Genomic DNA, 23,432 nt, shown 5'->3' on the forward strand with positions numbered 1-23,432 from the left:
AGAGCAGCCTCCTAGGCAGAGATTACCAGGGAAAGCAAACGTTCATAGCAGGAGTGTGCCTGGTGGGTTTGCAGGACAGTAAATGGCTGGTGCAGAATGAGTGGTGGCGGAAGTGATGGGAAATGAAGGGTCCCATTAGTGGGAAAAGAATCTTTTATCCTTCATTGAAAAGAAATTCATTGCTGCGCTGGGCCAAATATTCTTTAATGTCTTGAAGCATTCTAAGAGTCTACAAAACATTTTTAGTATAATTTTGCAAAGTTTAGTCACTGGCTTAATTAATGCTTAATTGCTGACTTAAATATTTTATAATAGTTTAAAAGCCTAGTATACACACACACACACACACACACACACACACTTATGCTGGACTAGAAGTCAGGGGGTTTCATGTAATTTTATACATTTAACTTCATGCTGATTTAGCTTACGCCATAGCAAACTTTCTGAGAATTCTATAGTCTTTTGTTTCCTACTCTGGGATATAAATACTTTTCCATTATTTCACAGGGAAACTGTGAAATGCCTATTTAAAGCACACTGAACTACTAAGAAGAAGCAACAAAAGAAAATAGAAATAAAATTATTGTGTGGAAGAAAAAATTTGGCATCAGAAACTGAGTGAGTTAGTCTCTATTTCTCACAAGGTTTAATTAAATGTTAGGATAACATTTTTCTCTTAATGATGGTCTTATTGGATGACTGCCTGAGTCCTTGTGTATTAGCCTCCTTTGACAAAAAGGAGAAATCACTTCCAAAGTATGAATATTATTTTATTATTCATATGACATATTCTGTAATTCTATTTGGTTAGATGTAAAGCATTCATGCATTATACCATTGACACCTAAGAAAATTTAGAAATTTTGTAACTGATTATTTTTAAAGTATTGTAAAATAATGGAGTTCTTTTAGCTCTTGGAACAAAATGATTCTCTGTTATCCAGAAAAATCTACCAGATCAAAGGTATGATTGGTTGGAAGGGTTAGGAAGGAAATGGTTATTAGTGAGCCTACCATTCATTCTCTCCCTTTACTGTGAAGGGGGGTAGGAGGGAAGTCTACCAGAGAAGAGAAAAGGTAAAATTGTCATCTCATGATAAACATACAAATGAATGACCTTCAGATAAACTAATTGTGTTTTTCTAGTAGGGGAGTCCTTATCTACGAAATGCTTTTTGCAATATATACCTGGTCTAAGTTTGCTTCTGGTAAATAAATACGGATTACACTGATTTATGGAGCATTTATCTCTGACAAATATCACATAAGGATGTAATTTGAGCACAAAATGGAGATGCTTTATGAATAAAAGCCCTCCTTTCTTTGAAATTTATGTCACCGTATATGTAATTTAGAGACTTTGTATGTTACCCTGGGTCAGGATGCATTCTAAGATGGCAAGAAATGACCTGCATAGCTTCCGTACAGTCTCAGATATCTCCCTATTTTTCTTGTGCAACTCAATTACAGGAAGCTACACTGTATCTTAATGTTGTCAAAAGAATAAGAGTACAGAGGACGAGTTAGAGCTTGGGAACTGATGAGGACTGGAAAAGAAGTATCAAGCCACACTACTTCTGTCATATCACACAGATGTCAGCTGGCTGAAGAAGGCTTTGAAAGTTGATCAGAGCTTTATCCACACGAATGCAGTAACTGAGTTTGAGCCTCAAGTATAAAATGCAAGAGTTACAAAAACAGATACACTCAGGAAATGCAAATATAGTATAATTTATGAATGATCAGCAATGGTTTAAGCAGAATCAAGTTAGACACATAAATAGAGGACAGCTGATTAATTGTTATTTAGAGTCAGCATAATGCTATAATATTTATACTATCAGTGAAGGGAATGTGATTTTAATGTTAAGAGAAGGAAAATATAAGAAGAAACACACACGTAGGAAAGTATATGAAGTGCATGAAAGCCTTCCATTGACTTTGGATTATTTTGTGTTGGTATGCAAAGTACAGGTAGAGCAGAATTTGCCACTAGACAAAGGGACAATTAATTTAATGGCCACGCATCTCTTGAGTATTGGTGCATGCCTTTGGACTGTGGCAATTAAAATATAAGTAACCTGGCTGGCTGCGGTGACTCCTGCCTGCAATCTCAGCACTTTGACAGGCCGAGGCAGGAGGATGACTTGAGCCAGGAATTCAAGACCAGGCAATACTGTGAAACCCTGTCTCTACAAAATAATAAAAACAAAAAATTAGCCAGGCATGGTGCCTTGCACCTATAGTCTGAACTACTCAGGAGGCTGAGGTGGGAGGATTGCTTGAGCCCAGGAGTTCGAGGCCACAGTGAGCCATGATCACACTACTGCACTCCAGGCTGGGTGACAGAGCAAGACAAAAATAAAACAAAATAAAATAAAATAAAAAGGAGACAGTTCTCTTTTCTCCGACTCTTCTCTTCTTGGGAAAAATCTACAGGAAACAACTGCCTTTTAAGATGCATGCAGATGGGCACATAATCTGTGAAGGGATATATCTGTTTCTTGGATACTTTCCATCCTGGAGAATATGAACCCTGATATGAGTCTTTCAGAGTGAGTTCCCTTCTCAAGAGGCAGAGATGTGCCTAGTGAATGTTAGTGTGCAAAAGAGAGGGCTCACTGTGAGGGATCATGAGCCAGAAGGTCCCTTGTAGAGAGGTATTCCAATTTATCTGAGCCATGTTATTCCTTCCCACTTTGACACTGGCAGGACTGAAAACTGGCACTCTAATCAGGAGGGTGGGTCTGGCAGGATATAAGAAAGACGGATGCTATGAGGACAGGTGGGGAATGCAGTGTCTACTCCAGGCTACTATGCTGGGAACTTTTCTTAGAGGAAGGACTGAAAGAAAACAGAGGAGCCCTTGAGGCTAGTGTTAGGGAGCAGGGTTGCCTAGTCTTTTTTTTTTAAGTACCCAAAGATAAAAAGGAGAATTTTTAATGCCAGATTAGGTATATTCAATGTAAACCTGTTGTGTTTCTGGACAGTATATTTAATACACAATATATAAAAGGCTTGGGGTAATGACCACAGGAATTCAGAAAAACAGATCACTTGCCTACTTCCAGCAGTGCAGCATCAGCTTCAACTCCACAAAATGTTCTAAGCTATTTTAAGTTTTCAGAGTCCCCCTTTTTGATTTTTTTTTTTTTAAAGAAAAAAGTAAAAGCATGCAGGTTCCTTCCAGGGGCTCTTCACACGCAGTGAAAAGGATGCTCAAGGAACTGAGCTATAGAGAACAGAACAAGGCTGGCATGTTGGACTGTCACCACTGTATAGAAAAAATTGCTGGAGGCAATGAGAAGTGGGTGGAGTTCAGAGTCCAGAAGAGAAGTCCTCAAACAGACTGACCGGAATAAGAAGCTGAATTGTATTCAAACTGCAAAACAACCATAACTGGTGGCTTAAAGTTTTCCCACCTAGGGTCACCACATTGACATCTTCTAGAGGATGAGCTCGCCATGCAACACAGGCAGTCCACCTCTCTGTTTCTGTGTGGACATGGTTGCCTTTAAGGCGAGAGAAGCCATTCCTGACCTGCTTTTGCTGAAGGAAGAGAAAATGAGCCCTTAATCAAAGCTTTTATTACTTGCATTCTGTCCTCAGTACAACCCTGATGTTGATGTGGCTCAGGGCATACAGAAGTTTCCTTAGATGGTGAATGAAATTGCCTCCAGAGGGAATGTTGTGGCTGGCTCTTTCGATGCAACTGGGCTGAATCTGAACTCATGGCTTCTCCCCTCTGTCTCCCAGTGCCCCCTTCCCAGTGGTCTCAGATGTACCACCACTCATAAACATCTTAGCCTAAGTAGTCATTCTCCTGTTCAGCCCTTATGGCCAGAGTCCTCCTGATCTTGACTGCCAAATGTATCCCCCCAGGTTTCTTTTTCTCTCCATCCACTACCCCTACACTGGTTCCACCTCCCCTCCCCTCTGCTATCCCCATCCCCACCCAGTATTCCCCTCCTGAGATCCCAGATTGCAAGCTGTCTTTGTTTTAAGGAATTCTCTTGAAAACGATCAGATTAGCTTTCTTTAAATGTCACTTTTAGTAGGATAATTCTCTATTTCTTTTCTTAAAAATATCCCCGTTTCTTCAATGCTTCTGATTACTCTTGCAGAATGGTGATAAAACAGAACATCTAGCTGTTTTTCAAAAATTGGCTAGGCCATTCTCTGGTATCAGAAACCAGCCTGAAGACCACTGACAGGCTGCTAGATCAGAAGAGAGTGTTTGAGACTTGAGAGTGGTTTATACCCCAGGGGGAAATTTTTGTGTCTTCCTTCTATAGAGATGTGAATAAGCTCAATAATGCTGATCTTTCTTTAATTTTATTTATTTGTACTTAAAGTCCTTGCTTCTTTGGGAGAAACAGCTTCTACAAATACAGAATATTATATCTATTTTCCATCATGTGAATATCTAGCTTTGAAACACAGTGAAAGTACTTCTTAGCTTCTCAGAAGTATTGGTGGGGCTCTTGTTCAAGAACAATAAAACTCTGACTAATAAAAATGTGTCTGTAGGTTGCCTGTTCACTCTGATGGTAGTTTCTTTTGCTGTACAGAAGCTCTTTAGTTTAATTAGATTCCATTTGTCAATTTTGGCTTTTGTTGCCATTGCTTTTGGTGTTTTAGACATGAAGTCCTAATGGGAGAAAATTTTTGCAATCTACTTATCTGACAAAGGGCTAATATCCAGAATCTACAAAGAACTCAAACAAATTTACAAGAAAAAAACAAACAACCCCATCAAAAAGTGGGCAAAGGATATGAACAGACACTTCTCAAAAGAAGACATTTATGCAGCCAAAAGACACATGAAAAAATGCTCATCATCACTGGCCATCAGAGAAACGCAAATCAAAACCACAATGAGATACCATCTCACACCAGTTAGAATGGCAATCATTAAAAAGTCAGGAAACAACGGGTGCTGGAGAGGATGTGGAGAAATAGGAACACTTTTACACTGTTGGTGAGACTGTAAACTAGTTCAACCATTGTGGAAGTCAGTGTGGCGATTCCTCAGGGATCTAGAACTAGAAATACTATTTGACCCAGCCATCCCATTACTGGGTATATACCCAAAGGATTATAAATCATGCTGCTATAAAGACACATGCACACGTATGTTTATTGTGGCACTATTCACAATAGCAAAGACTTGGAACCAACCCAAATGTCCAACAATGATAGACTGGATTAAGAAAAAGTGGCACGTATACACCATGGAATACTATGCAGCCATAAAAAATGATGAGTTCATGTCCTTTGTAGGGACATGGATGAAGCTGGAAACCATCATTCTCAGCAAACTATTGCAAGGACAAAAAACCAAACACTGCATGTTCTCACTCACAGGTGGGAATTGAACAATGAGAACACTTGGACACAGGAAGGGGAACATCATACACAAGGGCCTGTTGTGGGGTGTGGGGAGGGGGGAGGGATAGCATTAGGAGATATACCTAATGTTAAATGACGAGTTAATGGGTGCAGCACGCCAACATGGCACATGGATACATATGTAACTAACCTGCACATTGTGAACATGTACCCTAAAACTTAAAGTATAATAAAAAAACATATCTCTAGAGATATGGATCAGACTGTGAAAACGCCTTCCGATTTGTATGCCTGTGCCTGAACACATTAATTAAATTGCTTTCATTAATTACATCTTATCAAAAAGATATGAGCTTAGATGAAAGTGTATTTTGCAGAATAAAATGAAACATCCAGGGACATCCATTCTGTCATTCTTCAGATATATCTTTGCCACTGTTGACAGCAAATTTAAGTCTGTTTAAAAGGGGGAATCATGGCCAAGAATGCTCTTGAAACTTCAAAAAGCTGTTTAGATGTCATATTAAGATCAAACTCTGCCTCTGGGAACCTGAAGTGTTTTCAGTCTGCCACCTTTGATAAGTCCAAGTTTAAGACGGATTTAATTAACATGACATGAAAAGAGAAGGATATTCCAGGTGTTGATTTTTCTCCAACAAGTTTTTCCTCACATGAATCCTACGCAGAGACTCGGTTTCACTATATCCCAAATAGCAAACTTTCAGACTAAGTAAAGCATAGATTGAAAATGCCCAGCTGTTGTGGAAATGTGACAGTGAATATAATGCTTTCAGAGGAAAGGAAAATCTAACAGATATTTAATATAATGGAGGCACATTGCATGCTACATTTACATCCGTTTTTAAATTTCATTTAAATAAATATTTCCCTTGTCTAAAAGATTATTTATTTAGAATGAACTAATATTCATTGAGCATCAACTATGTGCCAATGGTGTACACAAACCTTTTTGTATGTAAGTATCACACTAGCCGTAGAGAATCCGAGTCAGACAGGTGACATCACTGGCCTAAGCATATATAGTGAGAAGAGAAATCTGGGATCTAATTCAGGTCTCTCAATTCCAAGTCCAGGTTTGATACACAACATCCCAATGCTGCCCTGGAGATAACAGTTTTTTATTTATTATAAAGAGACTAGGAAGAATTTTCACCTAGTTTTAAACAAATATAAAAGAATGCCATTTGTAATCATTTAGCTCGTTCAGTGTAAAATCCCTAAGATTCAGTTTAGCAATGGTGGGTGTATTTGTCTTATAAGGAGGAGTGGTTGGGCTGGTCATGGTGGCTCATGCCTGTAATCCCAGCACTTTGGGAGGCCGAGGTGGGTGGCCCATTTGAGGTCAGGAGTTCGAGACCAGCCTGGCCAACATGGTGAAACCACATCTCTACTAAAATACAAAAAGAATTAGCTGGGTGTCATGGCGTCCACCCGTAATCCCAGCTACTCTGGAGGCTGAGGCAGGAGAAACGCTTGAACCCAGGAAGCGGAGGTTGCAGTGAGCTGAGATCGCACCACCGCACACCAGCCTGGGCAACAGAGTGATATGCCTCAACAACAACATCAACAACAACAACAACAACAAAAAGGAGTGGTTGTATGAGATGGGGGCATCAGACAATGCTTATGTTAAATATAATTCAAGGGATTTTAGGGGGAGAACTTTAGGGCTCCCTACCCAGCAGCTCTTTTCCATTTTTTCTTGTAATATTTTGTGATTCTATAATTTTAAATGCATTATTTTGGGAAATCATGTCGCATACGTTAAAACTGCCCCTGTGTCTCAGTGCACATTAATTAGGGTGACATAGAGGTTAGCTCACTTTCCAACCTGGATAGATTGAAAGTGGTTGTTTAGAGCTTTGTAATAAGTAGAATTCTGAGGTCATGTCCAGGTTCAGTAGGCTCAATTATCAATGTCAGTTAAGGGAGGGGGGTGATAGTAGTAGCAAACATAATTTATTTGTCATCACTCCATTAAGCAATCACTAAAACCTCAGTGTGAATTTATCTAACTTTCCTACCTCTTAAAAAAGAGAGAGGGAGAGAAAAGATAATTCCGAAGCCAGAGATGGGATGACCATATAAGTTATTTTGCACACCAAAGCACTTTTGAGAGCAAATGGGGGTCTATTAACAAAATACCAGGACAGTATATGAAAATGGTCATCTTAGCTCTGGGGAAAGGCCATCTCTCACTACCAAAAATATATATTGAAGAGTTCCTCCCTAAGCACACCAAAGTCTCTTTCCTGATGCTATGGCTTTTTCAGAGCTGCAGCTTCCCAGGACCATATTTCTCCAATACTACAGAGGAAATTTGAGGAACACAAGCAATTGTGTCTGGGTAGGATTCCCGAAACCCTTAGAGATTCACTATGAAACATGTGAAAGGAATTCAGTCCATTTGCAATTTTTTTGGAGGCTGATTATCCAACTAATGCATTCTCTTGTGGACCCTTGTTTTATTTCTCCCGCCGGTTAATTTAGCAATATGTCAGTTCTAATAAAAAGATTTGATGAGGAAAAAGATGACACGATTACATGAAATGAGTTTGGGGAATTGCCGACAGATTTCAATTATCCATGTTACTCTCAGTGAAGGTTGATTGACGGTGAAGAGTGGTGATTTATCAGGACCGCCTTGCTACTTCTCAGATGTAACTGTCCCTGTTCTTTTTGCCTTTTTTGTACAGAACATACATTGCATGTGCATTTAACACACGGACCTTCACTTTCTCTGTTCTGTAATCTGTGATTAACAAGATTGTAAAGAATTAGCTTGCAATATTATTTCATAATAAAATAATCAATAAAGGCATAAAACCATTCAATATTAAATGACTTTTTATTGGGTGCTTTTGTTCTGGATACAAAGAAGAAGAAAACATTGGTGAACTACTCTTTTGAAGAGAAGGTAAGCAATGACAGCCCCACGGTGGCATATACAGTTACTAAATTGTCTTTTAAAAGCAATTATTGGCCGGGCGTGGTGGCTCACGCTTGTAATCCCAGCACTTTGGGAGGCCGAGGCGGGCGGATCACGAGGTCAGGAGATCGAGACCACGGTGAAACCCCGTCTCTACTGAAAATACAAAAAAATTAGCCGGGCGTGGTGGCGGGCGCCTGTAGTCCCAGCTACTCGGAGAGGCTGAGACAGGAGAATGGCGTGAACCCGGGAGGCGGAGCTTGCAGTGAGCCGAGATTGCGCCACTGCACTCCAGCCTGGGTGACAGAGCGAGACTCCATCTCAAAAAAAAAAAAAAAAAAAAGCAATTATTATGTAAGCTTGACAGAATATTTGAAATGAAAGGAATGTGCTATAAATATTAAAAAATACATTCCAGGAAAGGTACTGACTTCTTCATTAATTTGCAGCAGCCCTTTCCAAGTTTGGGTGTATATTCTCTTTCTCAATTCAAAACTTGATCATCCTTCTGAGTACCTTCTGCTGAACTTGCTGATGTCTATTGCAGATATAAGGACGATCTTGGCTTGTAGCTTTTAATGAAAACAATATCTGTTTTCTATGGATTTATATAGGCACATCTCAGAGATATTGTGGATTCAGTCGCAGACCCCCACAACAAATCAAATATCACAATAAAGGGACTCACAAAATTTTTGGTTTCCCAATGCATATAAAAGTTATGTCTATACTCTAGTCTATTAAGTGTGAAATAGCATTATAACCAAAAAGGTATGTAGCTTAATTAAAAATACTTTGTAGCTAAAAAAACGCTAGCGATCATCTGAGCCTTCAGTGAGTTGTGATCTTTTTGCTGGTGAAAGATCTTGTCTCCAGGTTGATGGCTACTAATTGATCAAGGTGTTGGATGCTGAAGGTTACAGTAGCTGTTGCAATTTCTTAAAATAAGACAACAGTGAACCTTGCCACATTGACGAACTCCATTTTCATGAAATATTTCTCTGGAGCATGCAATGCTATTCGATAGCATTAAACTCAAGGAGAACTTTCAAAATTGGAGTTAATCCTCTCAAAACTTGCTGCTATGTTATTAAGTTTATGTAATATTCTAAATCCTTTGTTGTCATTTCAAAAACGTTCACAGCATCTTCACCAGGAGTAGAGTCCGTCTCAAGAAACCACTTTCTTTCCATAAGAAGTAATTCCTCATTCCTTCAAGATTTATCAGGAGATTGCAGCAATTCAGTCATTCTTCAGGCCCTACTTTCAATTCCAGTTTTCTTGTTATTTCAACTACGTGCATTGAACCCTTCAGTCATTCATGAGAGTTGGAATCAACTTTCAAACTCATGTTTATGTTAATATTTTGACCTTCTTCCATGAACCATAAATGTTCTTAATAGCATCTAGGATGGTAAATCCTTTCTAGAAGATTTTCTATCTACTTTGCCCAGATTCATCAGAGGAATTATTATCTATGACAGCTATAGCCTCATTAAATGCAGTTCTTAAACATTAACGCTTGAAAATCAAAATTACTCCTTGATCATGGGCTGCAGATTGGATGTTGTGTTAGCAGGCATGAAAACATTATTAATTTCCATGTACATCTTCACTAGAGATCTCAAGTGACAAGATTAATTGTCAATGAGCAGTAATATATTTTGATAGGAATCTTTTAATCTGAGCAGTAGGCTTCAACAGGGGGCTTAAAATATTCAGTAAACCATGCTGTAAACAGATGTGCTGTAATCTAGGCTTTGTTATTCCATTTATAGAACCCAGGTAGTAGATTTAGCATAATACATAGGGGCCCTAGGATTTTTGGAATAGTAAATGAGCATTGGCTGTCACTTAAAGTTACCAGCTGCATTAGCCTGTAACAAGATGGCGTGTCCTTGGAGTAGTCAGAGCACACACGTTTATTCATTAAGTTCATCATCTTATTTGGGTGCAGTTCATGGCTTCCAAAACAATTACCATAGTAACGTCGAAGATCACTGGTAACAGATCACCACAACCGATATAATAATGAAAAGTTTGAAATATTGAGAGAATTACCAAAATGTGACCCAGAGTCACTAAGTGAGCAAGTTCTGTTGGAAAAGTGGTTCCAATGGACTTGTTGGATGCAGGATTGACATAAACCTTCATTTTATAAAAAATGCATTATCTGCTAAGTCCAATAATGTGAAGTAGAGTAAAATAAGGAATGCCTGTTGTTATCTCACATAATAGTTTAACTTATGAATTATTATATGACTTTTTATGAGAGAAACCAGTATTATATCCCAAAGTGTGCTGTGAATTCATTAAGGGTGAGGGTCATTTATGATCTATCTTTGTATTTCTCCCCAAGATCTAACAGAGTTTTGAATGCATTTAGGTTGGGCCATAAAAAATTGCCTATATTTGATCATTTGTGATCTGTAAAAAAGACAATTCAATATGGTACAATTTCTCAGTAGTTATTCCAGAAATAATTGTGAAATGAGTCAGATTATGTTAAAATTTTACATTCTTATTTGTAAATGTATATATTTATGTATACATATACACATTTAAACATATGTATACACACGCAAATATATATATGCTAATGAAGTCATTTAGAATTAAAGATTAGCTTTACTTTTAATTTTTTTCTTTTCTTTTTTTGACACAGAGTCTTACTCTGCCACCCAGGCTGGAGTATAATGGCATGATCTTGGTTCACTGCAACCTCCACCTCCCGAGTTCAAGCAATTCTCTTGTCTCAGCCTCCCGAGTAGCTGGGACTACAGGCACCTGCCACCACGCCCAGCTAACTTTTGTATTTTAGTAGAGACAGGGTTTCACCATATTGGTGAGGCTGGTCTCGAACTCCTGACCTCAGGTGATCTGCCTGCCACATACTCCCAAAGTGCTGGGATTACAGGCGTGAGCCACCGTGCCCAGCGCCAGTTTTAATTTTCTGAGTAGACATCCAGGCCCAAATAGCCCTTTTAGTTCAGTAGCTTCTAGATGGGATTTCTTTTTTAAAGAAATAAATGTGGCCACCTCTTTTCCAGGGAAATAACTGTAGCTGAGATAACAGATCATAAATCCCTAACTCTCTAGGAAGGGTAATACCTATATGGAATTATTTTCTGTGACTGTATGCTTGCTGATAATATTCTTCTGTAGAGTAATATTAGTGATAGAGATCTTTATTTTGAGTGCATGAAGTGTGCCAGGCACTGCTATAAACATTTCACATCTATTAATTCATTGAGTCCTTGCTTCAATCTTATAGAATAGATAATACTATTTTCTTCAATTTTCACATGAGGAAATTGAGATATGAAGTAATTTGCTCAAGATCACACAAATAATGATGAAACTGGCTGTTAAATTCAGGCATTCTGGATTCAATTCTTCTTTTAAATACCACACAACCTTGTATCAATAAACATATATGTATTTTAAAAAGTTAGAATACGCTAAAGTTATTTAGCCCTGTAAAATGTACAGCATATGATGAAGCATTTATAATTTGGAGTTATAGAGTTCAACATAGTATACCTAAGGCTTGGAGACCTCTTTTATAAATAGTTTTATAAACTATTAGCTCTTTTATGAATAACTTGAAATCATTTTGAATTATAGTGCCTTAGTTCCCTGCATTAAAAAGTGGAATTTATAGCACCAATTCCTTTGTAAGAATTTATAAGAGGAGAAAGAATAATAGAGCATACAACATGTGCTAGTAAGAATCCTTAATTAATTAGAGTTTTTTTCATATTTGGTTATGAATGAATGGATGCAAATACTTTTGTAAAATTATGTTTAATTCTACCTTCTGTAATAAGTATATTTTTCAGTACAGATTAATTTTTCTAATACTTGAAGACTAGAAACTTATACAAAAGTCACACAAGCAGAGAATTATTAATGCTGCTTAACTGGGTATATATATATATATATATATATACATACATATATGTGTATATATACGCATGCATATAATGTATATTACATATATACACAATACATACACATAACAATATGCTTAGTAACAGCATTTGTGTTAATTTACATCTATACTTTTTTTATAATTTAATATTTTTGCAATAAATGAAATAACTCAGTGTGATTGCTTCTGAATTGGGATGAGAAGAAACATATAATTCCCTGGAATTCAGCATCAAATAGTGACAAAAGCATTAGATGGGGAACCAGGATCATGGGCATTCTACTTCAAGTTTTGGGGCCTTAGTTTTGATTGGCTGGAAAAATGAGGTAGTTAAATTCTATGATTTTATGTCGTTCAATGGTTTTTGCAAGTGTCTTAGAGCATAGTTTTTTTTTTTTATCAGCTCTTAAGTCTATGTTCTAGAAAATACAATTCTGTTTTTCTTAATAAAATAAGCCCAGCATACCCTTTGTTTTATGGAAATATCAAAAGCAAAACAGCCCTAAAGTTTTCTTAGATACAGATTTAGTAACTTAATAAAATATGTTGAGTCATTCAAAATGCATGAACATTTTTCTGAAAGGAGATGCAAGAAACTGTTATTTATGGCTAAGTTTAAGAAGAACTACTGGTGAAAAGTCTTGGGTTGAGTAGTATGGCAGTGGAGGCTTATAATTTTCTATGCCTGAATTTTCTCATCATTTCCATGAATTAAAATTTTAATGTTATCAAGGCTTACTCAGGAAAGCAAACCGTGGACCATTTTGTTGTTTGTTTTTATTGTTGTTTCTACTTTAGGAAGAGTGCTTAAAATTTCAAATTAAACGAATGTTCAAGTTCAACTGGCAAGAAGAAAGTGGCGTAGGGCAAGGTTACCTTCTTACAGGCTGTGATGGAGTTCCCCGGGCCGCTTCCTGAGCTGCCACAGCCTCTGCCCTGCTGCGGTTCTAAAACGTCATACATCCGTGATGACTCCAAGTTGCTGTTTGTGACCCAAAACACAAAAACACATTCCAGTGAGTCATATCTATATTTAGAAATAAATAATAAATAAATCACAATGTGGTGTATCAAAAATCATCTTTTTCAGATTGCATTAAACACTGCAAATCCCCCTGCTGAAATGGACATTTCTTTGTTGCATACACTTTTGTAATTAGCAGAACCACTACAGATGATCCTACTGTGACCATAAAAGTGCAGCCCAATGCCTTCCACAGTGCTTTGATGGACATCATTGCATCTGTCTGACTACTATTCTTGTTAGCATCTTCTCTTAAGCAAGCAGCTTTAAAACTCAAATAAATTTTTCTCAATTGCCACATTAATTCAGCTCTGAAAACACCAACACATAACAAAATATTTATTTTATTTTTTAAAATGGAGGTAAAATATAATTTTAGTCTGGACTCAGAATAGTACCATTAAAAAATGTGGACTTTAGAAAATGCAGGTAATGTCTTTACCATTCCTGTGGCTGGAGATAGCTCCTCAAATTCTCTACCTCTAAAATTATAGACTTATATCCCTCCCCCTATCTCCGTCAAATCTTAATGGTCTTGACTACGTACAGAGCTGTATAAATATTTTTAAAATATTTAAAATTGGCTGAGCATGGTGGCTCATGCCTGTAATCGCAGCACTTTGGGAAGCTGAGGCAGGCAGATCATTTGAGATCAGGAGTTCGAGACCAGCCTGGCAACACGGTGAAACCCTGTTTCTACTGAAAATACAAAAAAAAAAAAAAAAAAAAAAAGAGCCAGGTGAGGTGGCATGTGCCTGTAATCCCAGCTACAAAGGAGGCTGAGGTATGAGAATCGTTTGAACCTGGGAGGTGGAGGTTGCAGTGAGCTGAGATCCCGCTACTGCATTCCAGCCTGGGTGAGACCCTATCTCAAAAAAACAAAAGCAAACAAACAAAAAAGGCTGGGCATGGTGGCTCATGCCTGTAATACCAGCACTTTTGGAGGCCGAGACCGGTGGATTGCCTGGGCTCAGGAGTTTGAGACCAGCCCGGGCAACACGGTGAAACCCCATCTCTCCTAAAATACAAACAATTAGCTGGGCATGGTGGTGCACGCCTGTAGTCCCAGCTACTTGGGAGGCTGAGGCAGGAGAATAGCTTGAACCCGGGGGGCGGAGGTTGCAGTGAGCTGAGATGGTGCCACTGTACTCCAGCCTGGGCCACAGAGTGAGACTCCATCTCAAAAAAATAAATAAATAAATAAATTACTTCTACATTTTCAACACGTGATAAAAATGAAAATTATTATCAAACTTTTAAAATAATATGACTGGAAACTCAAAATTAAACCTCATGTAAATATAAAAAATTATCTAAATGTTATATGCATTTCTAAATATTCTTCTTCTAAAAATATAATAATTTGGACTTTTAAAATGTACTGATAGCTTAAGTCTATAGGTTTAATTTTTGTTGTTGACCACATGGAACATGCACAATTCACTAACATGTACTTTTGGAGTATGATCTGATAGTTCTGTATAAAATTTTCAATGCAACATGTAGATGTTTTCTCTTAAAACAAGTGCTAAATAAAAGATCAGTTAAATAAACAATTTATTTCTAACTAACCTATAACTCTCATGTTTCAAGCACTAAATTAATCAATTTTCAATTAACCATAAGTCAAACAGGGCATTAGTATAGTCTTTTGGCATTTCCATTATTATGGAATGACATTTTAAAAAATGACCACTGACTGTGCTGTGTAACAAATCATAGATTCAGGCAAAATCTGCACAGAGTAATTCAAATAAAATCTGTTTTGTTAAAATTTTTTATATATTACTTTTTGAGCAATTGTCGCTTGAGGGCTAGAGTGAACCTAATGTACACGAAAGGATAACACCAATATTATCTTTGCTTAGCTGAGAAAAGATAAAAAAAGGAAGGAAGGAAGAGAGGAAGGAAGGAAAGAAAAATAGAAAGAGAGAAAGAAGAAAGAAATAAAGAAAGGAAGGAAGGAAGGGAGAGAGAGAGAGATAAAGAAAGAGAAAGAAAGGGAGAAAAAGGAAGAGAAGGGAGGGAGAAAGAAGGAAGGAGAGAGGGAGAGAGGAAGGAAGGAATGGAGAGAGAGAGAGATAAAGAAAGAGAAAGAAAGAGGGAGAAAAAGGAAGAGAAGGGAGGGAGAAAGACAGAAGGAAGGAGGGAGGGAGAGAGGAAGGAAGGAAGGGAAGGAGGGAGGGAGGAAGGAAGGAAGGAAAGAAAGAAAGAAGGAAGGAAAGAAATAGAGGAAGAAAGCAAGAAAAAGAAATTAGCTCCATTTCCTGGCTGCCAATCCCGACCTATTCTGCCACCTAGCCTTTCTGAGTCTTAGCCTCATCATTTATAAATGACATGTTTGGACTAAAGTCTGTGGTTCCCTCACAGCTCTGGAAGTCACTTGGCGAAATATCAGAGATGACCTAAGTTTTCAGCCCCTATCTTTACAGGTTTCCTACCATGTGAGCCTATAACTTTTCAGGCTGCCACTTACTTCAAACCCAAGCGTGGACATCTCTTTGAATGCTTTCTTGTCCACAGGACAGTTTGGCTTTTACCAAAAGGCCAAACAGCTATCATTGTTAGGTTCTAAACAGTTTACATGTGGAAGATAAGGCCATGCACCAAGCTAATTTTGATCTATAAAAACTTGACCTTTAAGTCAAGTTATATGACTCCTTCTAGGAGCCAGCGAAGGCTCCCAGTTCAGGGAGACAGGATGTAGGGTCCCACAGCTCTATGTCCTGTTGCTACTGTGTCCTCCAGGCAGCTCTGATGGGCTAGTAGATCCCTTCCATGCAGGCCATCCCTGGACTTATGCCCAGTGCTAAAGACATCTCCCATGACTTTTCACAGGGCTAGAGACTGCAGGAGTAGGAAATGGGCAAACTGAGAAGAAAGGCTGACACAGATCTGAGGCTGCTTCTTCCAGATATGAAACATCGTAGAAAGACCACTTCGAGGCTGGGTGCAGTGGCTCACACCTGTAATCCCAGAACTTTGGGAGGCTGAGGTGCTTGGATCACCTGAGGTCGGGAGTTCGAGACCAGCCTGACCAACATGGAGAAACCCCATCTCTACTAAGAATACAAAATTAGCCGGGCGTGGTGGTGCATGCCTGTAATCCCAGCTACTCAGGAGGCTGAGGCAGGAGAATCGCTTCAACCCGGGAGGCAGAGGTTGTTGTGGGCCGAGATCGCGCCATTGCACTCCAGCCTGGGCAACAAGAGCGAAACTCTATCTCAAAAAAAAAAAAAAAAAAGCCAAAAAGCACTTCAACAACAGCCTCTGGTCACTCTAGAAGGAAATCACATCTAAATTAGGCAGAGATGGTTAGGTCCAAAATTGGGGTAATGTAAAAATAGAGAAAACTGAAAGGTCAGCCTTGAAAACTACTTATTTGCCCATGAAGCACTTTTATTGATGGCTTCAGATAGACAATCTGCTACAGTACGTTTTATGCACCCAAAAGTTTAAGAACTGCTGAGCTCATCTAATAGAAGGAAGTAATGACAAGTCTACCTACAGATACCTTGGTATGAAAGTTTTTCTGCCTCTAAGGTGACTGTACAATCCTAGTTGAAAACGAAGGTATGGAAGGGCATTAGAATGTTTTTTTTGCTTGCTCGCAAGGCTGATGCCATTTGTTCTAATGCTAAGCCTGTATAGCATTAATAAATAAATTTAACTATATATATATGCACATATGTAGTTGTTCATCGTTGTGAGTATTAAATGAGGAAGTTGAGTCACATGGTGGGGCAAAAGTTAATGCACTACTAGATGACAAGTATAATGCAACTCCACTGCACCCATATTTAAAGCAAATGCATCTTGTGAAACACATTGTGTATCACTTTAATGATGCCTAATATCAAAGAAAATGTAGGTAGGCTTATGTTTTAAAGCATGTAACGTGAGTGTGCATTTCCAGTAGGTAACTTTACAACATGGCCCAGTCTGTTCCCATACCTTTTGGATGGAGAAAGAATTTTTAGAGTATTTACAATGATGCTGTCCTTGATCTCTAGAGAAGCAGAACATTTGCTGTTACAGGATGAGGCAGAGATGGCAGTGATATGAAACTCATACATTTATCAAAATGAGCTGAAATTGACATTAAAAGAATTGCTGTCAAGATACAGTACAGCTTTATAACTTGCTCCTAATGGGTAAGGCGTCAAATTCTTCCCTGGGAGATTTTCCTTTGATTTTGACAAGTGTTGACAATATTTATTAAGCACAACCTTTCAGACTGGTTCCATGCTGAAACCGTTAAGTGTGTTTCAGTGAGGATGTAGATAAACATGGGAAAGAAGGCACAAAACCAAATTGAAAGTAGTGATTTTAAACCAGATTTCCATAAAGCAGCTTTCTTTATAGAACAATTTCATATATTAATAAATGAGATGCTAAGTTGCCACTGTACTGCTACCACTGCAGTGACTCATGCAGTATGAAGAAGTAGGTCACATCAATAGTGAAAATAGACTAGGGAATATCCAGTTATTTCCCTAGAGACAGATGTATCCAGTTACTGGAAACTGAGCTGTCTATATATTGTGATGCAAAGTTTGGTCCAGGGACCAGCAGCACTGGTGTCACTTGGGAGCTTGTTAGACACCCAGAAACTCAGAACTATTAAATCCGAATCTGCATATTGACATTAAACGCAGGTAATTTATACATCCATTAGAGTTTGAGAAACACTACGTAACATATTAAATTGAATTAACCTTCCATTTGCCTGTGGGACACCATTCTGATACTGAGAAAAATAGATCAGAGTAAAAGAGATTGGGCAAACAGAGATAAAGAGGTTTAGGTGTAATATCCTCATGATATTACTTCATTTAGGAATATTCTACCTAGTCCCCACCTTCCCTTCTTGATAATTCCTACTCTATCCTTTGGGTCTCAGCTTATAAATTACCTCTGGTACCTCCCTTCTCTCTTCCCCCTGCCAAGGAGGCCACTTCTCTCCCACACACCTCCAGTGCCCCATGCACACACAAACACACTTACGCTCCTGCCTCGTTTCCACCCACATATTCCCATCCCACTCCAACCCAGGAAGTGAGAGAGACACTCTTCTTGTGTATTCCAACAGCACTCTGAGCCATATCTTGTTTTAGCACTTGTCCAAAAGGCATGCAATTTTGTAATATTTGTCTCTTTCCAGTTTAGGCTGTAAGTTCTAAAAGGGCAGGGGATCACTTAGGACACAAGACAGTGCCAGTCAGTGGGAGATGCCCAACAAGCACTTATTGAGGTTGTTTGTTCTTATCTTTCTGAACATCCTGGTTAACCTCAAAAATTAGGCATAAACAAGTGTTTGAATTTAATGCTAAATTTTCTGCAGTGCTGACAGATGGTGAGATAAGCCACATCTGAGAAGATAATTTAAAGAATTTCCCAGGATAGTTCTAATGAAAAGAGATTCTGCTGTTATGCTTGCTAAAATGTCAAGTAAACACAGTGTAAAGTTAAACCATTTTAACAGATTCTAAAAGATTAAGATTCGCTCTTGTCTTCTCCCTCCTTAAAGAATGCTCTTGGTGAAATGTAGTAATTATAATTCATTTGATTGTCTCAACCCTATTAGGGATATCTACTCTTGAGCTTTATATTAAATCCTTTAATCTCAACACTAGAAAAAAAAATTAAAACTCAGAGCTACCAGAAGAGATCTTGAGCAAGGAATTGAGATGTTGTCATTAAAATGAATTTAACAACGTATGACAACCAAAAATTGAGAGGATTTTAAAATATGCCTTCACTTCAGTTCAAAATGAAAATTTTCTCAAGTGAATGTTCTTATTTTACCCTCTTAAATTATCCAAAGTAATTTACCTGTTACATGAAGCCCAGAGGTTTAGGTCAATTTTTCAAAAACTGACTTGTTTTAAACATCACATGAGGTGTTAGTGTCTCCTATCTTCCTCTTCTAACCAATCTTGACAAAGACTCTTTTCTTGACCAAACTTTAGTCAAGCTCCTTTAAGACATCTTCTCAGCTAGGCCTGGACCTTGGCCTGCTGAGCCCAGCCGTAGAGGAGGATCCTGCTAAGTCAGTTTAGAAAGAATTCTCACATCCAAATATCTGATCAACTTCCTCATCCACCCACTTTTGATACTTAAGTCCTTGGCCGGTGTAGTAAGCACCCCGTTAGGACAGTTTAGTAAGAATCCCCTGCTGTTGACATCCCCTCTTAGTAATTTTCTGTTCACTGACCCTGACGCCTTCACTCTGCCTGTGGGGTATAAATCCCCAATTGTCCCTGCTGTATTAGGAGTTAACCTCAGTTCTGCACCGACAGCTCTCTCTCCTACTGCAATAGCTTGCATAAAATTTGTTTTAACAATTTAAATATGTATCCAGTGCAAAATTTTTCATTTACTGCGGTGTACATTTTTCTGGTTTCACCTCCTAGGTAAGAAGTTTATGTTTTTTTTCTTTCTTTCCTAGGTTGGACATGTCATGTCATTCATGCAAATTAAATATGTCACCAACTCATTGGTAGCTGAAAGACCTACAAAATCCTCACTTGTTCTGTAGGATTTTAGAAAATGTGTCATAGGAAACTATTACCAAACCTTGAAAATATTTAGAAGCCATCATTGTATGTCCTGTTTCAATACTTAAAGGTGGCTTCATAGCTGTAAAATAAATTCCAGACTTCTTCATCTCCTAGACCAGTAAAATTAAAATAAGCATGGCAGGAATAATGTTATAAAGGGCCCAGCCTTTTATTTTCCCAAATAAACTTCAAGAAAACCCCTTATATTTCTGCTTTAACCATCATTCTTCAAATAAAGGGCTTTGTAACAGTGTAGCAAGACACTGTGATGTATTATCCAAGAATGAAGGATATTTCTTTTCAAGAAAAGATGGGCGAAAACATTTTATTACAGTTTTTGTCTTCAGATTGGTGAAAATGTTGTTGCAGACCTGAGTTTGGGTTTCACTTTTTGAGGTATTGGTAAGTGGCAATAAAGAAAATATAAACAGGTCATTCATTATTAATCATAAAACAAGTGTCCCATTTTTAGAAGAAAGAATGGCCTCAAATTTAGCTATCCTCTAATTCAATCTTGATTATTAAAAAAAGATGATAAGCAAAGACACTGTTTAATATTGTTATTTCATTTGAGATATAATTTGTAAATACCAATAGTGGATAAATTCCCTGTTTTCAGTTCTGAAATCTTTTTTCAGCAATAGCCAATATAATGTTTTCTCTAAAACATTACATTGAATATTGTTCAATTAATGCTTTTTTATTTAGGCAACTCTAAATCTATCAGATATATGCAGTAAAATCTCTTTTTAAACAGATACTGTATAAAATATCTGGATTACATTAGAAAAGACAATCAAATAATAAACTTCCTAATGTAAGAAAACAGCTGTACTTCCAAACAGAATATTATTGGAGATTATATAACAATATAAAATCACACTTATTGAACAATCTGTGCTTTGTAAATTGATATATTATCTCTCATTAAGGAGACAATAACAAGTTATTTCCTATGGTTTGATTACTACTTTATAGATTGACTAGTTTTATATCTTTAAAAGCTGTTTCACAATCTCAGGCTTTCCCAAGACCCCAAATATAATCCCTGATTCCGAAAAAGGATCAGGCAAGTGAGCATGATGACTTAGCCTCTTTCTCTTTCTCTTTCATTTTTTAATGAAGGCTATGGAGGAATTTTTTCAAAATGTGTGTCCTACAAATAATGTGTATAAAAACATCATTTTAATGTAAGATAGAAAGTACACATTCCTGCTGCTAAGTTAATTTTGCATGAATATGTGCATATATATATGTGAATACCACTAGATGGTTACTATAGAAATATTTATCCCTAGAGTTCTTTATTTCTTTATTTTTTTTTTCTTTCTTTCTTTTCTTTTCTTTTTTCTTTTTCTTTTGAGATAGTCTTGCTCTTTTGCCCAGGCTGGAGTGCAGTGGCATGACCTCAGCTCACTGCAACCTCCACCTCCTGGGTTCAAGTGATTCTCCTGACTCAGCCTCCCCAGTAGCTGAAATCATAGGCACCCACCACCATGCCGGGCTAATGTTTGTATTTTGTATTGAAACATGGGGTTTCACCATGTTGGCCAGGCTGGTCTCGATCTCCTGACTTCAGGTGATGTGCCTGTCTTGGCCTCTTGAAGTGTTGGGATTATAGGCGTATAGGCGTGAGCCACCGCATCCGGCCTAGAGTTATTTATTTCTAAAAAAAAAAAAAAAATGAGGTATATATTTTTCAGATAGTCAAAGCACACTATGTGTATCACTGCATTCTGCTAAATCTAGACTGTAGTTCAGGGACATTCAGAATGTATGTTACCATGATTGCTTCATATTCCCGTGTTCTTCCATCAAACCACTTGAGCAGATGCCTCACTCTGATATATGATCTTCTTTATACTACTTCTAACAGAATTTACCCTCATTTAATGCACAGCAGGTGCTGAGCACTCTATAGTGTGCTTTACATACTAATTTCATTATACCCATTTTATAGAGGAGAAACTGAGGATTGATAAGGTTAACATGTAATCCAAGTGATATAGTTAGGATATGTGTCCCCTCCCAAGTCTCATGTTGAATTATAATCCCCAGTATTAGAAGTGGGGCATAGTGGGAAGTGATTGGATCATGGGGGTGGATCTCTCATGAATGGCTTAGCATCATCTCCTTGGTGCTGCCCTCACAATAGTGAGTGACTTCTTGTGAGACCTGGCTGTTTAAAAGTGGATGACACCCCCCTCTCACTCTCTTCGGCTTTTGCCATGTGACATGCCCACTCCGCCTTTGTCTCCTATCATGATTGTAAGCTTCCAGAGGCCTCCCCAGAAGCAGATGCCAGTGTTATGCTTCTTGTACAGCCTGCAGAACCATGAGCCAATTAAACCTCTCTTCTGATAAATTTCTCAGTCTCAGGTATTTCTTTATAGCAAAAAAACAGCCTAATACGACAAGATTATATTGCTGCCAAATAACAGACCTAAGATTTCAGTTGCTGCTCTCAACACCATACCATGTTATTTTCCACTGCGATCTCTAACACTCCTTTAAATTCTTTGCTTCTGTGACCACGTCATCTAAATGAGTCTAAATAAAGCCAGTTCCTAGTGTGTTGGCATTCAAGAATCTAAGGGCAAATTCCATCTCTACCAGTTACTAGAGAGATGGAGTTGGATCTGTTACTCAACCCTCTCTAAACCTTAGTTTTCTCATCTGTAAAATGCAGATGATAATAGAAGCTTTGTCATGAGACTGTTGTGGTGGTTTCATGGTGCTATTTCCTGTAAAGGAGTCATGTAGCACCTAGCACAGGTGAGTACTCAATATGAAACTGAGAAATAATACCACATGAAGTCCTGTAAATCTATTTACTCCTTGATAGGTTTTCAGCACACTTTGATATTCAACATTAATATATGCACATTTTTGAATAAATTGCATAAATATTTATTATAGTGACACTTTTCTTAGAGCTAGGATTCCAAAATATATACAATGAGAAATTCCTATTCTTCTGCTGACTATTAACTATTAACATTAGATTATAAAATGAAGAATTACAAAGACTTTTTTTTAAATCCAAGAGAACACAGAATTTAATCAATTATTCTAAGACAATACAAAGGTGCAGCCTGTTCATGTGTACAATTTTATATCAATTATCATGGGAAAATATTGAGATCATTAAAGCAAAGCTCTAAAGCTTACAGAAGACTAATCTGATATTAGTGAAAAATATGAATTGAAAGTGTTTCCAGAGAAAAGTAGTTGTATTGCTAAAATGTTAGTTTTATTGGAAAAAAATTAATGATTACATTAAAAATATATAATAACTATTTGTATTTAATGTCTATTTCTCTTTTTCTGTTTGCCTTCTTAATTTGATTGGAAAATCCTCCCCTCTAGGGATTCTGGGAGTTACGGTTCTGTGGAGGCCCTGCTTCACTTATCACAAACACCACCAAATGGAATTGAATTAAGGAAATGTTACTGAAGGTTAGACATGGAATGGGACTCTGACTTGAGACGTTCATGTTGATCGTTTACAGTTAAAGGCAGTCATATGAAAATGGTATAATGAAGTGAAGGGGAGTAAAAGAGGAGAGAGAAGAAACATAGCTGCATGTGAAGAGCATAAGCGTA

The 23,432-nt window shown here is 37.7% G+C and overlaps 1 protein-coding gene across 5 annotated transcripts in view; it reads right to left on the reverse strand.

Annotated features, from left to right (window-relative positions):
- SPHKAP (SPHK1 interactor, AKAP domain containing) overlaps window positions 1–23,432 on the reverse strand; it is a 195,162-nt gene that overhangs the window by 131,033 nt on the left and 40,697 nt on the right. For all 5 annotated transcript variants that reach the window (XM_055290859.2, XM_055290860.2, XM_055290864.2 and 2 more), the window contains one exon: window positions 13,116–13,221. In XM_055290859.2, the coding sequence (XP_055146834.1) occupies window positions 13,116–13,221 (106 nt within the window). The remainder of the gene's footprint in view (window positions 1–13,115; window positions 13,222–23,432) is intronic.

The sequence above is a fragment of the Symphalangus syndactylus genome, chromosome 8 (assembly GCF_028878055.3).
Source record: "Symphalangus syndactylus isolate Jambi chromosome 8, NHGRI_mSymSyn1-v2.1_pri, whole genome shotgun sequence".
In the NCBI taxonomy this organism is placed as follows: domain Eukaryota; kingdom Metazoa; phylum Chordata; class Mammalia; order Primates; family Hylobatidae; genus Symphalangus; species Symphalangus syndactylus.